Source organism: Erithacus rubecula, assembly GCF_903797595.1.
Source record: "Erithacus rubecula genome assembly, chromosome: 22".
Lineage (NCBI taxonomy): Eukaryota > Metazoa > Chordata > Aves > Passeriformes > Muscicapidae > Erithacus > Erithacus rubecula.
Window position 1 is genome coordinate 10,681,665 of NC_136674.1, and position 13,993 is coordinate 10,695,657.

At 53.9% G+C, this 13,993-nt stretch overlaps 2 protein-coding genes and 1 pseudogene across 6 annotated transcripts; all 3 read left to right on the forward strand.

Moving 5' to 3' along the window:
• The first annotated feature begins 121 nt into the window (after positions 1 to 121).
• Positions 122 to 5,283, forward strand: TBL2 (transducin beta like 2). Of its 2 annotated transcripts, none has more exons than XM_079324782.1 (7): positions 122 to 456; positions 538 to 662; positions 840 to 1,024; positions 1,496 to 1,537; positions 1,628 to 1,779; positions 2,851 to 2,977; positions 4,734 to 5,283. In XM_079324782.1, the coding sequence occupies exons 1-7, from the start codon at positions 327 to 329 to the stop codon at positions 5,188 to 5,190; spliced, it is 1,218 nt and encodes a 405-aa protein (XP_079180908.1). In that variant the 5' UTR covers positions 122 to 326; the 3' UTR covers positions 5,191 to 5,283. The 2 variants fall into 2 exon arrangements, with proteins under 2 accessions (XP_079180908.1, XP_079180907.1); XM_079324781.1 differs by lacking the exon at positions 1,496 to 1,537 and adding an exon at positions 3,607 to 3,759 and having other exon boundaries at positions 136 to 456.
• A 444-nt stretch (positions 5,284 to 5,727) lies between these two features.
• BCL7B (BAF chromatin remodeling complex subunit BCL7B) lies at positions 5,728 to 9,950 on the forward strand. 3 transcript variants are annotated; one of them, XM_079324844.1, is made up of 6 exons: positions 5,728 to 5,911; positions 6,257 to 6,332; positions 7,072 to 7,168; positions 8,092 to 8,262; positions 8,449 to 8,528; positions 8,921 to 9,950. In XM_079324844.1, the coding sequence occupies exons 1-6, from the start codon at positions 5,790 to 5,792 to the stop codon at positions 9,011 to 9,013; spliced, it is 639 nt and encodes a 212-aa protein (XP_079180970.1). In that variant the 5' UTR covers positions 5,728 to 5,789; the 3' UTR covers positions 9,014 to 9,950. The 3 variants fall into 3 exon arrangements, with proteins under 3 accessions (XP_079180970.1, XP_079180969.1, XP_079180968.1); XM_079324843.1 differs by having other exon boundaries at positions 5,738 to 5,943; XM_079324842.1 differs by having other exon boundaries at positions 5,739 to 5,943; positions 8,077 to 8,262.
• A 13-nt stretch (positions 9,951 to 9,963) lies between these two features.
• On the forward strand, positions 9,964 to 13,519 carry LOC306811196 (ribonuclease SLFN12-like; annotated as a pseudogene). The gene is made up of 4 exons: positions 9,964 to 9,984; positions 10,146 to 10,317; positions 11,059 to 11,438; positions 12,287 to 13,519. The product of its transcript is annotated as a ribonuclease SLFN12-like (transcript).
• The last annotated feature ends 474 nt before the right edge of the window (positions 13,520 to 13,993 follow it).

A 13,993-nucleotide genomic window follows, 5' to 3' on the forward strand; every position in this document is an offset into this window, starting at 1 on the left:
GGGCTTGGGGAGCATGAGGGCAGGGACAGGTGTGTGGGGGGCGTAGAAGCTGGAGTGGGATGAGGGGAGTCCGGGCTGTGTGGAAGGCACGGCTGGGGTGGTGTGTTAAAAGAGGGTCTGTGGGTTGAGGGGGCTTTGTGAGAGGCAGGGGCTGAGAAGCAGAGGCTAGGAGGGAGTCGGGGGTGTTCGCGGCTGAAGGGGAAACGGCCGGGGCGGGGGGTGCAGTGCCACCGCCAGGGGCCGCCCTGCGTGGCTCACTGGGGCCGCGTATACGCACACGGAAATTGCCCCCTCCTGGTACCGGTAGCTGACGCGGCGGCGGGAAAATGGAGGTATGGGCGACGCTGGGTGGGTCGGGGCTGCCGGGCGCCCTCATCGTCCTCATCCTCGTTGTGTTGCTGGCGGTCGCGCTGCACCGCTCCGCTCCGTGGGAGACCCCCACCGCCCCGCAGGGCGGTGAGTACCGTGCGGACAATGGGGCACTGGGCAGCACGGAGCGTAGCTGAACCGGACCCAGCGACCCCTCCGCTCCCGCAGGACCTAGGGCGAACGGGCATGCCAGGCCGGAGGAGCCGCGGAAGGCAAAGCCGGCGGCGAGGGCTCGCAGAGAGAAGCCGCAGCAGCACAGCTTCGCACACCGGCTGCTGGTCGCTGCCCTCAAGGTACCCCGTGTGCCCGGGGCCGGTGCCTCCCTGTTGCTGATGCCAGTGGGCTCCCCGGTGCCGGTGTCCCTCTCGATGCTGGCACCCCGCTTGTGCTGGCGTCCCCCTTCCCCCTGGGTGCTGGTATCCCACTCCCCTTACCTCCCCCCGCGTCCTCCGTGACCATTCTGTCTGCAGGGCCACAGCAGCCCGGTTACCTGCCTGGACTTCAGCAGCAACGGCAAGTACCTGGCATCATGCTCTGAGGACCGCACGGTGCGGCTGTGGAGCACCCGGGACCTGGCGGGGCGGGAGCACCGCTGCCTGCGCGCCAACGTGGGGCTGGACCATGCCGAGTTCGTCCGCCTCAGCCCTGACTCTCGGTACGGCCGGACCTTGTATTGGCACCGGGATGTCCTGCAGAGCCACCAGTCTCTCGGCCGAGCTGTGGTGGGATCAGTGGTGTTGTTCTGGGATGGGTGGAGGCATCATCTCTCACTGAGTCATCACGGTATCATTGATTCGTGGCCTTTCCTGAGAGCAGCTGGCACTTATTTGGAGGAGACCTCTGGAGATCATCTAGTTTAGCTCCTGGTGTGTTAATGTGTCTGTCAGGGTAAATGTCCCAGTGCCCAGCTTGCTGTGCACCCATCAAAGGTGCCTGTCGAGGTCACTGCCAGCTGACTCTGCAGCTGGAATGTGCTGCTGAGTCTCCGCTGGTCAGGGGTGCTCTTGCTGAGTGGGAAATTTGGTGGAAAAGTGTGTTTTGGCTTTTTGAAGTGGTCTCTTTTAGAAGGAGAGGAAGTGATCTTGTTTCCTGGTGTGGATAATAAATTCCATTCTTTTTCGTTCAGTGTTGCAGTTGAGCCACCACAGGGAGAGAATCTGGTGCTCTTGTAAATATTTTTACCTGCCAGCATATCCCTCTACCCAGGTGCCCCGAGTGACCTGGGCTGAGGTGGGGCTCAGAGGCTGTCCCTCCACAGGGCCTTCATTGTCTGGCTGGCAAATGCCGAGACTATTCGTGTCTACAAGATGACCAAGAAGGATGATGGCAGCTTCACCTTCAGTGCAACTTCTGGGGACTTCCCAAAGAAGCACAAGGCTCCTGTCATTAACATAGGGATTGCAGAGACAGGTATGGAAATGAGGTGCTCATCTCTCTGGATCAGCTTTGAATTCCTTATGAAGCTACTGGATTCAAGGTGTTGGAGTTTTTGGCATTCTCAGGGCTGTGTACAGCACCAGTACTGAACTCTGTAGTCGCTTAGGTTTTTTTACTTAATTTGCTATTGACTGAACCAAAAGGTGTTGTTTTCACACCAATTATGTCCCTGTAACCAGCTCCCCGATATGCACAGTCTCTTAATTTACATTTTCAGGGATGCTGTTGCAAAGAGATTTGGTCTCAATATTGAGAGGATCGCTGTTCTCTGGGCCGCCAGTCTCTCTTTAACCAGTCATAAATCTTTCTAGTGAGTTCATATGGTCTATCTTGAACTTCTGGGATCATCTAGAACAGAGGTGGGTTGGGTGGGTGAAAATTACATTTTAGTGGTAAGAGCTTGATGAATTAATGCATCAGGTATGTGCCAGTGGCAGTTGGAAGCAGGTGGATGTGAGTTCACCTCTGTAATAGGAGAGCAGGGAAAATAACTGTGAGTGGGGCTGTGAAATGAAAACTTAAACCTGCAACAAGTAGCTGGAAGATAAACACACAACTCCCTGCCTGGGCTGAGGTGTCAAAAGGGAACTGGGAACAAGCAGGAGCCCAGCATAGGCACAACCAGCAGTCACAGATCATGGTGGTGTGATTTGGATTCAGTTGCCTGCCTGCAATCTACAGCTTGAAATGTGCTTATCCTTGAGCTGATTTTGGGCATGCAGATCAGGTGGAGTGTGCTTTTCTCCTGTTTGTGGCACAACCCAGTGGGGCTCCTAGCTCTGCTTGTTGGGCTTAGGGTCATGAGTAGACGGCATATATGGGCTCAGTGCCTGCTGCTTGCTCAGGAGCCAGAAGAGTACTGAGGCATAACCAGGAGCCGAGTCTTCTGATACTGCTCTTTACTCTATCCTAGGAGACTTCCTTGGATTTTGGTGCTGATACTGGTTTTCTCCAGCTACAGGGAGAGGTTGTCCTGTGGGGTTACTGAGTCTGTGGCAGCATTAGGTCTGGGGGCTCCCCTGATCTTTGCCTTTTTTTCCCCAGGGAAATTTATCATGACAGCTTCCAGTGACACTACCATCCTGATCTGGAGCCCAAAAGGAGAAGTCCTGGCCAGCATTAACACCAACCAGATGAACAATGCCTATGCGACAGTGTCACCCTGTGGGAGGTGAGTGACAGGCAGGATTCCAGGCTGATTCTTTGCCCAGAATAGCATCAATTCAGACCATTGGCAGTTAGTTGTTATTGTAATGCAATTTTCTGAGGCTTCCACAGTATAAAAAGGTATTTTGGCCCCCTGGGAGATGGAGCTGATGTGGGGTCAGGCACTTGTGTGTTGCCATTCTGCATCAGCTCTGCTGTTCCAGTAACCTGAGAACAGCTTTGGCCTCGGGTAGCAGAGGTGGGAAGAGCAAATGGCCTATGCAAAGAAAACAGCATTTTGAACTTGCCTGTGATCTCTTAAAATTTAATTAGAAAAGTAAAGGTTTTATTTCTGGGAGATCTGTTTATCAGGAAAATCACTTGCTGCTGTAGGTTGATTTGCCTTGTTCCTGGTGTGAGGAGCTTGTGGCTCAAAAGCATTTAACTCTTCTACTTGAATGAGAAATTCTCCGTCACTGAAGTGTTTGGTGCCTTTCCTTAGTGTTCAGGAAAGAGCAGGTTTCAGGGAAAAGTGAAAATTCAGCTTACCAGACTTGAATGCAGGAGTCAGGACAGGTTTGCAGTCCTCTGGGCCTACCTTGTTTAGGTCCTCTGTAAGAGGCAACCTGTGTCTCTGCTTGTTCATTCACACAGGTTTGTGGCATCCTGTGGCTTTACTCCTGATGTGAAGGTGTGGGAGGTGTGTTTTAGCAAGAACGGAGACTTCAGGGAGGTGACCAGAGCTTTTGAGTTGAAAGGCCACACTGCTGGTGTACAATCCTTTTCCTTCTCCAACGACTCAAGGAGGTATGTGTGTGTTACCTTCCCTGAGTTACCCGCAGGACATGTAAACTCATCTCTTCCAGGGTTAACTAGCTGCATCACTGAGCTGTGGGGGGTAAAACATTGCCCTGAGGAGCCAAATCTGGCTCTTGTGTATTCCCTGCTCATAGGAATCTCACATGGTTTGATAAGACCAAGTGCTGATGCTGCACCTGGAACAGGGCAACCCCAGTATACAATCCAAGCTGGGGATGAACAGATTGAGAGCAGCCAAGGAGTGCTGGTGGGTGAGAGCTGGACATGACCCAGCCCAGAAACTCCCCTGGGTTGATCCCACAGTGTGGGTAGCAAGGGAGAGGGGAATTCTGCCCCTCTGCCCAACTCAAGTGAGACCCTACCTGCAGAGCTGCCTCCAGCTCTGGGGTCCCAGTACAGGAAGGACATGTAGCTGCTGTAGTGAGTCTAGAGGAGGCACCAAGATGATCATAGGGATGGAGCAGCTCTGCTGTGAGGAGAGGCTGAGAGAATTGGAATTGCTCAGCCTGGAAAAGAGAAGTCTTCAGGTTATGTAATTGTGGCTTTCCAGGACCTGAAGGGAACTGACAGGAAAGATGGAAGAGACTATTTGCAAGAGCCTGGAGTCACAAGATAAGGGGGAATGGTTTCAGGCTGACAGAGAGTGGGTTAGATGGGGTATTAGGAAGAAAACTTTGGTTGTGAGGGTGGTGAGGCCCTGGCACAGGTTGCCCAGAGAAGATGTGGTTGCCCCATCACTGGAAGTGTTCAAGGCTTGGATTATTAGTATTAGAAGGGGCTTGGAGCAGCCTGGTCTAGTGGTAGGGTTTTTTACTATGGAAAGAGAGCACAGACTGTATGTGTGTACAGATTCACCCTTCCCAAGAGATACTCTCCACAGAGGATTCCTGGTTCATGGGCAGGGCAGGGTAAGAGGTGCCGCCCTTTTTTCATGCACTCACCATGCTCTCTCTTGGCTGCAGGATGGCAACTGTGTCAAAGGACAGTACGTGGAAGTTCTGGGGCACAGATGTGGAGTACAAGAAGCAGCAGGACCCGTACCTGCTTCTGACAGGGCAGTGTACCGTGCCAGAGCCATGCCGCATTGCCCTGTCCCCCGACGGCCGCACGGTCGCTGTGGCGGGCGGCACAGACATTGTGGTGTGCAACACGCGGCGCGGCGAGGAGGAGGAGCGCTTCCTTGGTGTGCACAGCCACCCTATCACTGACCTTGCCTTCGACACCACTGGCCGCTATGTCGTGTCCTGTGGGGACCGCGCTATCCGTGTCTTCCACAACACTGCTGGGCACCGCGCTGTGGTGGAGGAGATGGAGGCCATGCTGAAAAAAACTGGCAACAAAGCCACGCGGGAGAGGCTGGAGCAGCAGATCTCCAGCGCTCTCAAGGCTTTGGCTGCTATCTATGGCAAAAAGCACTGAGCTACCCATACAGCAGGAGTCAGCTGCGCTCTGCCTTTGGGGTTGACTAATTTTAGTAACTGTGAACAGCAGTAATAAAAGAGTGCTCGGGTCCTTCCTTTTGTGCTCTCTGATGGGTGAGACAGGACTGGAGACAGTGGTGTCTCTCATTGTCACACGCTTGTGTTGTTTTCTTCAATATCTTTCATCAATATTCCATGGAAGTGATTGGTAAGCAATGCCTACTAGTTTTCCTGAGCTTAGAAACAGGAATGCGTGGATTTGGGGTACATTTCTTGCTTGTTGGTTTTGTTTTTGTTTTTTTCCCCCAGGGGAGCTGCCAAAGCTCAATCTTTCATGCTAAACGTGGGGATTCCGCTGCAGGGGACGGTGCAGCGGACTTCGGGTGGTCCCATGCCCGAGGCCCGGGGTGTTGGTGATCTCACGGTAGCGTGAGGCAGGACTTGCCCCAAAGGAACATGGCGGCGCACTGTCGCTTCGCCTGAACGTCGTTTCCGTGCCCGCTATGGGGCGTGTACGTCTGCGCAGGCGCAGCAGCCGGGGCGTGTCAGGCGTGGTGACGCAAAACGCGCAGCGCGCGGGCGGGCCGCGCAGTGCGCATGCGCGGGGGCGGGTGCGGCGGCGGGTGCAGCGGGGCCGGTGCTGCGGGGCTGCGCGCGCCATGTCGGGGCGCTCGGTGCGGGCCGAGACCCGCAGCCGCGCCAAGGATGACATCAAGAAGGTGATGGCAGCCATCGAGCGCGTCCGCAGATGGTGAGGGCGGGCCCGCGGGGGGGAGGGCCCCGCTGCCCGCGTGCAGCCAATCACCGCGCTGCGGGGTGCGACCCGGGAGTGCGCGCCCAACCAACGGGTGTAGGCGGGGGTGCGGCGGCCAATAGTAGTGGGGCGGGGACGGAAGCGCTCGTGATGGGCGGTTGGTCCAGCCAATCACAGTGCCGGGGGCGGGGAAATGCTGCGGGGTGCTGAACTGACGCTCCTTTGGGCCAACCAGAGCGTGGCGGGGTGGCGGGGCTTCTTGCCGTGGTGCCCCAGGCCCGGTCCGGCCCGTCAGCGTTTTGTCCTGCAGGGAAAAGAAGTGGGTGACGGTGGGCGACACGTCCCTGCGGATATTCAAGTGGGTGCCAGTGGCGGACAGTAAGGAGGTGGGTACCGTGCGTGGAGACGAGGCCGGAGTCGCCGCCCTCAGCCAGCCTAGCCCCTTTAACAACCCCACTTAAGCGGCGCTCTGAGCCTCCTCCAGCCCTACCGACCAGCGAATTGCCCGAGCCACCTCCGAGCACCCAGTTCTGCCGAACGCCACAAAACCCCCCTGAGCCCTCCCGAGCCAGCACCCGAGCCCCTCTCAGCCTTCCCAGCCCTGCCGAGTACCCTTGAGGCGCCACTGAGCCCCTCCTGCCCTATCGAGATCCCCTGAGACCCCCCCCAAGCCCCTGATCCCTCCCTAAGCTGACCCCCGAACCACCCAAACCCCGCTGAGTCCCTTCTGAAGCTCCATGAGCCCCTGTCAAGCCTTCTTGGGCCCCCTTCCCAGTTCCAATGAGCCCCTTCAGCCGACCTGAGCCCCTCTGGACTATCAAGCCCCTGTTGAGCCCCTTGAGCCCCCTCCTGCTTCCCCTAAGACTCTCTGCCTGACTTCTCCAAGGACTGGCTTTACTCGGTGTCACTCCTAGATGGGTGTCAGCTCCTCCACTCTTTCCTGATTCCCAGTCCCTTCATAGATGGAATTTTGCCTCTCACTTAGGAATGTGCCCCCAAAGCCAAGGGAAAAGACCAGCTTGAGCATATCCCTCTGGAATTCTGGAGACAGAAAGGGGAATGGCTTCTCTGGAGTAGTATGTGTTTCTCTGACATTGTGTTTGCGTTTTTCTTTCTCTCCTCAAGAAAGAGAAATCCAAATCGAGTAGCAGCACGGCCCGAGAACCCAATGGATTCCCAGCTGACACCTCTGCCAACTCCTCCCTCCTTCTGGAGTTCCAAGGTGGGTCTAGCTGAGCTCCCTTCAACGTGGAGAAAGACTCCAAGGCTGTACAGCAGCTGGGACACTGCTGGTTCTGTGTGCTGCCTGTATGGGGAAGAGCAGTGGCGTGAAGAGCTATGGAGTTGAGCTGTGGAATTGGGCTGATCCACTTCTGGATTGTTCTTGTCCACACTGCTCATTTTTGCTGGCAGAGAGTGTTAAAAGGCTGTTTCCAGTATCTTCTGTGGGAAGCTGCACAGCTAACTGGAGGAGTGGGGTTTCCTGCTCCCCCATTCCAGTCTGGGATAGGCCAGTAGCCACCTGTAGCCAAGAGTGAAGAGGCAGAGGATGTCCCTTGCCTTGCTCTTGGTTTGGGCACTGTGGTACAGCCAGGAGAGGCTCCAGCAGCGCCAGACTCACTGCTGAAGTAGAGTGTACACATCTGCCTACACCCTGCTCTGCTAAGGAAAATCAGGAATGTGCTGGCACTTCCAGGAGATGCAGTGGGGTTATGTTGCAGGTCAGCAGTTAGGGAAGGGGTGTGTCAAGCCTGCCTCCTCATTTGGAGACAGGTGCTGAGCATCAATCCATGTGTTGCTTTACAGAGAAGGAACAAAACCCTGGTACATGGCAGGAGATTCCTGCCCTCAGATGCCCAGGGCCCTCCCAAGCTGCAGATGTGGGATTTGGCAGTGCTCATTCTCATTCCCAGGGCAGGAGGAGCATTCTCTTTCCCTTGGCCAGTTGTGTATATGATTCCCACTGTGTTCTAGAGGACAGTACTGCGCCTGACAGCCCTTGGGCTGATGGGGAACAGTGAATCCCCTGACTGAATCTCTGACTGTGCTTTGCCTTGTCAGCAAGACCCCAGCTTGCAGTGCTGCCCTGGGCTGCCTGTGCCCTTGTGTCAAGGTGCTCTTCTTCACCAGGTGCTGTCTCTGCAGATGAGAACAGCAACCAGAGCTCCCTGTCTGATGTGTACCAGCTCAAGGTGGACAGCAGCCCTAACTCCAGCCCCAGTCCTCAGCAGAGCGAGTCCATGAGTCCTGCCCACACGTCTGACTTTCGCACGGATGACTCACAGCCTCCCACCCTGGGGCAGGAGACCCTGGAAGGTGGGTGCTGGACTGGGAAGGGAGGAGGCAGATGGCTGGGCTCCAGGAAGGCACCTTCAGGGCTGTTGGTGGTCCAGTGCTGCAAGCTGACAGGGCATTGGGGACTTCTTTTCTACATGTTCTGTCCTGGCTTGGCACCGAGCTGGGTGCTGGGCTTACATTTTTGTTGACCCATGTTCTCCCCAGATCCCTCCCTGCCTTCCTCAGAAGTGGCAGATGAGCCTCCCACTCTCACAAAAGAAGAGCCGGTCCCCCTTGAGACTCAGGTAAGGGAAGGGGGATTGAAACCACCTCTTAAGTGTGCATGGATCCTGATTGGCCCTTTGACCCTTGTTGCAACTTGTTGTAGCGGAAGCATCTTGTTGGATGGAGTTGCTCTGCAGTCCCAGAGTGTCCCCCTGGGAGCTCCAGAACCTCCTGATTTACTGAGCTTTGGTCTTTATCCACTGCTTCAGATCAAGTGTTGAAGTATGAGGGAAGGATAAGGGGGTGTGGGAAAACAATGCTTCTGGCAAGCTCCAGGGCTGGAGTGGGTTTCCATTCCTGGTGCCCAGGGGTCTGTGCATAGGTGACCACCTGGGGTGTCCCATGGTGTGAGACAGCCTTGTCTGGGTGTACATGGCTTGGTGTCACTGCCTGTGACGTCTGGCTCTTGCAGGTAACTGAAGAGGAGGAGGACTCCGGTGCACCCCCTCTGAAGAGATTTTGTGCTGACCAGAACTCTGTGTGCCACACGGCCTTGGAGAGCTAACCTGCCTGGCCTGGCACCTTCGTCAGCCCCTTGCCAGAGCCACCTGGCCCCCCCAGGACCAGCGCTTCCCTCCAGCCTGCCCCTTCCCCAGTGTCGGGGCTCCCACCACTCGCATCAAGTGCACCTTTCCGTTCCCTTCCCTGCCCTGCCCTGCCCGACAGATGGGCCCGCTGCCAGTACCTGCAAATTTGTCTCTATTTATTGCCTGCCTCTCTCCCTGCTCCTTGCCCTAGAGCTGGGGGTCTCCACTGGGTGGGCTGTATGGGTAGGGGAGTTCTCCATGGGGCTCCCTACTCTCCCTGGTCTCTAGGGCACTGGCAGATGCTGTTTGCCTGCTCGTGGCTCCCCTGCCTGCCCTTCCCCTGGGTGCTGGGAACAGGAGAGCCACCTTCCACCTGCTCCGGGTGATGTGTCCACTCGGCTGTGGGAGCAGGTGGTGGGGAGTGTGGGGTGCAGTGAGGGGAGGCCGGCAGGGACCCATTGGGACGCTGTGCAATAAGCTGCTAGTTTAAGCCATTCATACTGGGAGAGAGTGGAGCACTTTCCCCTCCCGGAGGGCAGGTACTGACTGGCCTCAGCTCTGCCGCGGGGCACAACTCCAGCCGAGTGGAATTTGCAGTCCCTCGGAAGCTGGCCGAGTATGGGGAGCCGCTGCCTTGTGCTGCGGGGCCTTGCCCCGGCTTAGGTACCCGTTATCCCCGGGATGGGGAAGGAAGCGGCAGGGTGCTGGAGCCCCTGGGAAGCGCTCCCGCCTTAGGGCTCTGCCGCCCCCCAATACCTGCTGCCCCTTCCAGCCCCACTCTCCCTCGCTGCCACTGCATGTCCCGCCGAGTCCGTGATCGAGCCTGGTGAAGCTGGAGGCGCGGCTGCGCGTGGAAGTGGAAAGTTATTTTAGCACTGAATAGAATATTTTTAAAATTAAACTATTTGAAATACAGATGTAGAGCACGATGTCGGCCGCGCAGGGCCGGGTGGGGAGGGGCGGTGCGGAAAGAGAAAGGTAGGGAAGTTTCTGCTAAACGGGGCCCGGTGCCGGCAGTCACGGCCTGCCGCGCACACGGAGCTTGCTCGGAGCCCGGTTCCTGTTCCCCGCACTCTCCTCCCTACCGGTGGCTGGCGCTGTGCGGAGCAGGCGGCCCCGAGCCCAGGCGGCAGCCGCGCCCGGCGGAGCCAGCTCGGGGCGGCGCCTCCGCCCTGTGCAGCGGCCCCGGCCACGGGCTCTGCCCTCGCCTCCTCGTCTTCAGGGCCCGCGGCGGCCGGGAGAAATCCGCCGGGGCTGCGGGAAGCGGGGATGTGCTTCGGACGTGACTTCAGGGCGGTGCCAGAGCGTCCCAGCAATTCCCCTCATTAACTCGTGGCCTCTGCATCAGCCCGCTCAGACATGACTACCCTTGCAATAAATGATTTCAATTTTCACTTTTATTTTCCAATCTTTCATTTTCCCCAAGTGTACTTGGTCCCGATACCGTGTGTGTGCCCTTCTTTGCATGCCCACTGAAGGGTAGCGGAGTTGGGGAATGGTCTGGAGCACGTTTGATACGGAACGGCTGAGAAACCTGGGGGACTCAGTCTGGAGACAAGGAGGCTCAAGCGCACCTTCTGGCTCTGCACAACTCCCTGACAGGAAGGTGAGGGCTGGGTTCTTCTCCCACAGATCAAGGAGTGGCATGAGGGGAAACAGTCTCAAGTTATCTTAGAGGAGGTTTAGGTCGAACATTGGGGAAAAGTTTCTTCAGTGAAAGGGTTGTCCAGCGCTGGCACAGGCTGCCCAGGCCAGTGGTGGAATCACCATCTCTGGAAGGATTTAACAGATGTGTAGATGTGGCACATGGGGACGGGCACGGATTGGCGGTGGCCTTGGCAGTGCTATGGGAACAGTTGGACTTGAGGTCTCAGAGGACTTTCCTAACCCTAACAATTCCGTGATATTCATGAAATGTTTTTAATAATGTATCATTTCAGGATCAGGATGGCCAACCAGGAGGGGCAGCTACTGATTGAACACAATCCTGATGTGGAGGTAGTTATTGGCAAAATACTTTAAGGAAAGAGGTCTAGAAAGAAGTTTAGCAATCAGAAAACAGAACAAAAGGTCTTTTCCATAGCAGTGTGTGCATTGCTGAATTCAGGAGGAGGAATAGTGAGAATGGAGAGTGAGCACAGGAATTGCATCTTTCGGGAGCATGGCATTTGTGAGGACATAGAGACAAGCCTCAGGAATTGCACTGGCAGAAGCAAGACCTCTGAATACTTTGCATGGATGTAGCAGGGGAGTAACCTGCTGCTTTTTGTTAAAACATGGAGCTGTGAAGGCCCAGAGCCGGAAGGTGCAGCTACAAAGTTGCACCTCTGCAGCTTGACCACTGTTTTGTTTAATAGATCCAGCACTTGGGTTTATTCTGTGAATTCCAGAGAAGTTCTGAATTCCTGAGGGGAAAAAAAAAATTGTGCAAAGTGCCACAATGGGAATGGAGTGATCCCCTAGACAGCTGTTGGGGATTGGGTTTTCTTACCTTTTTCTTTCCTTTTCTTTCCTTGTTACTTATGGAAGTTTTTCCTATTGAGTTGCTAAGAGGCACTGATGGCTGTGTGCTTGAGACATAGAGGAGTGGGGAGGAAGAACACCTCTGGTTTTTGTGAGTTTCTCTCGGAGGGACAGAGACACTGGACAGGGGCTGGAGCAGCTGTGAATCTTTCTGCTCTCGCTCTTTGGCATTGGAGAAGGACATCCAGGCTTGTCGCTTACTGTGGGAGAATTCATCAGCATCTGAGGGACCTATCACCATTTGCTCGTGTGCCCCGGAAATCCTGAACTTCGCCTCTCCCTGCCCTGCTTAGAGTCGGGCCCTGCTGGCCCAACACCACTGTTTCTTTGCTATTGCTGTTTCTCCACACCGTAGCCCACACCCTCCTGCCTTCCCAGGACATCCTGCAGCTACTGCCATCCACCACCACCCTCTTTGCTCATTCCTGCTGGCTGACGGCAACTTCATGAAAGGGGAAAGTGTCTGCAGCCGAGAGGACTGTTACTGGTTCTGTTTGTTTGTTTGTGGTTAATGCCATAGTTATTGTTGTTTTGTTTTTCCTTGTTATACATACTAGTGAAGAACTGTTATTCCTATCCCCATATCTTTCCCTGAGAGCCCCTTAATTTCAAAATCATAAAAATTGGAGGGAAGGTGTTTGAATTCTCCAATCCAAGGGAGGGCCCTGCCTTCCCTAGCAGACACCTGCCTTTCAAACCATGACAACAGCCTAGCTGAGTTTTGATAGGGAGCAAAAGAGACTCCTCTGAACATCCAAGAGCACAACATCCAAGATGCTGTGGCCAGGTTTATAAAAAGAAATGAAGTGCTGGTTGGGAAGGTCCTGGGTTTCACAGAGCCAGTACATATTGAATTTAGGGAATGCAGTACAAAGACTAGCTTGTAATACATTAGAAAAGAAATCTTCCTAAATATGTCTCTGCCTTTGCAAACACTGAGGGTGGATATTTACTTTTTGGTGTGGATGACAATGTGAAGTCACTGGGACCCAAAGTAATGTGGAGAAAGTAGCCTTAGAACAAACTGTGGCTGATGCCATCAGCTCAATATCTGCCCATCACTTCTGTGGCTCTGAGGCTGGTATGCAGATGCACATCCTGGGTGTTTGTGACCAAGAAGGCTGTTCACAGCGTTATGCCTGTGCCACACACATTGAACTGTCCTGCTGCCCTGTGTTCAATGGTGACCTTCAATCCTGGCTGGTGGTGGGCACTGGCAGGAAAGAGAGTGTGGGGGACTGGGACTGGGCACTGATCAAAAGACTAAGCAGGAAATGGATTGAGCTCATGACAGCTGCAGACCCAGATAAAACCTGCATTTATGTTAGTGTCAACTTCATTTCCATGTTGTGCTGTAAATGTTCAGGAGGAAAGATCACCTTGTTTTCTAGGTGCTCTCACCAAATCTAGAAAGGGTCCTTTGACCCATAACCAGCCACAAGCACTGGGATGATGGCGTAGTTACTGGCCTGCAATGTCAGCCCTATTCCTGAACTTGTTCACCAGGACTTCTTGAAGCATTACCAATCATAGAATCATAGTGGTTTGGGTTGGAACACAACTGCCCATGAGACCCTGGGTTGCCAGGGTGGAAAAGGGCCATCAATTCATGGTCAGGTGCCCTAATCTGAAAATGGGATTCTGTCTCCTAAATTTGTGTATATCAGAGGATTCCTTCCAGATGAAAGCTGCCACACTCTGTCTGGACTTGGACTCCTAGGGGCTGTGTCTCAATTGCTCCTGAGACAGTGGGTTGCGGGACTTTCCTTCCTATGGAAAAGAGCTAACATTCACAGTCACATTTCTGGGGCTAAAGGTGGGATTCTGTCTCATAAAACTGTGAACATTGGAGGATTGTTACAAGATGAAAGCTGCCAGGAATTATGGCTCTGGCTCTTTGGGTTTCTAGGAGCTGCCTCTGAACTGCTTCTGAGATAATGAGTTGCCAGGTTTGGTGTAGTTGTAAGGGGTAGTGACTAGGGTAGTAGTTACCATAGTAAAAAATGGTAACTTTTCTTATATTTTATATATTTATATGCATAATATAATTCAATATATTCGGTTTTATATATATATATATATATATATATATATATATATATATATATAATTTTAATAAAAATTGATTTCCAAATACAATCCTTTATCTACTATTTGATATGCAGGATCTTAAGAGTACAAGAAATTCCAAATACAGATATATAAGGTTTGAAAATACAAATGTACCTTTGGTAATTTAAAGAAGAAAGGGCTTGAAAACGGGAGAAAATATTATGGCTCTGTGTGTTCAGAGTTTTGTTGTGCGTCACTGTCTGAGATCTTAGTTGGGACTTAAATTGCTGCTGCCACCTGGTGACAAGCACAAGGTACTGCGCACATGCTATTTAATGACTCAGTAGTGTCACCTGCAGACTAAAACCGGTACTGCAACTAAG

Excerpts from the sequence above, each read along its gene's own strand:
- TBL2 (XM_079324781.1), top strand. The coding sequence starts at position 327 with ATGGAGGTATGGGCGACGCTGGGTGGGTCGGGGCTGCCGGGCGCCCTC. Across the intron at positions 457-537 it reads CCCCACCGCCCCGCAGGGCG|GACCTAGGGCGAACGGGCAT; the intron begins GTGAGTACCGTG and ends CCGCTCCCGCAG. Across the intron at positions 1,780-2,850 it reads CATAGGGATTGCAGAGACAG|GGAAATTTATCATGACAGCT; the intron begins GTATGGAAATGA and ends TTTTTTCCCCAG.
- BCL7B (XM_079324844.1), top strand. The coding sequence starts at position 5,790 with ATGCGCGGGGGCGGGTGCGGCGGCGGGTGCAGCGGGGCCGGTGCTGCG. Across the intron at positions 8,263-8,448 it reads GGGGCAGGAGACCCTGGAAG|ATCCCTCCCTGCCTTCCTCA; the intron begins GTGGGTGCTGGA and ends TGTTCTCCCCAG. Across the intron at positions 8,529-8,920 it reads CGGTCCCCCTTGAGACTCAG|GTAACTGAAGAGGAGGAGGA; the intron begins GTAAGGGAAGGG and ends TGGCTCTTGCAG.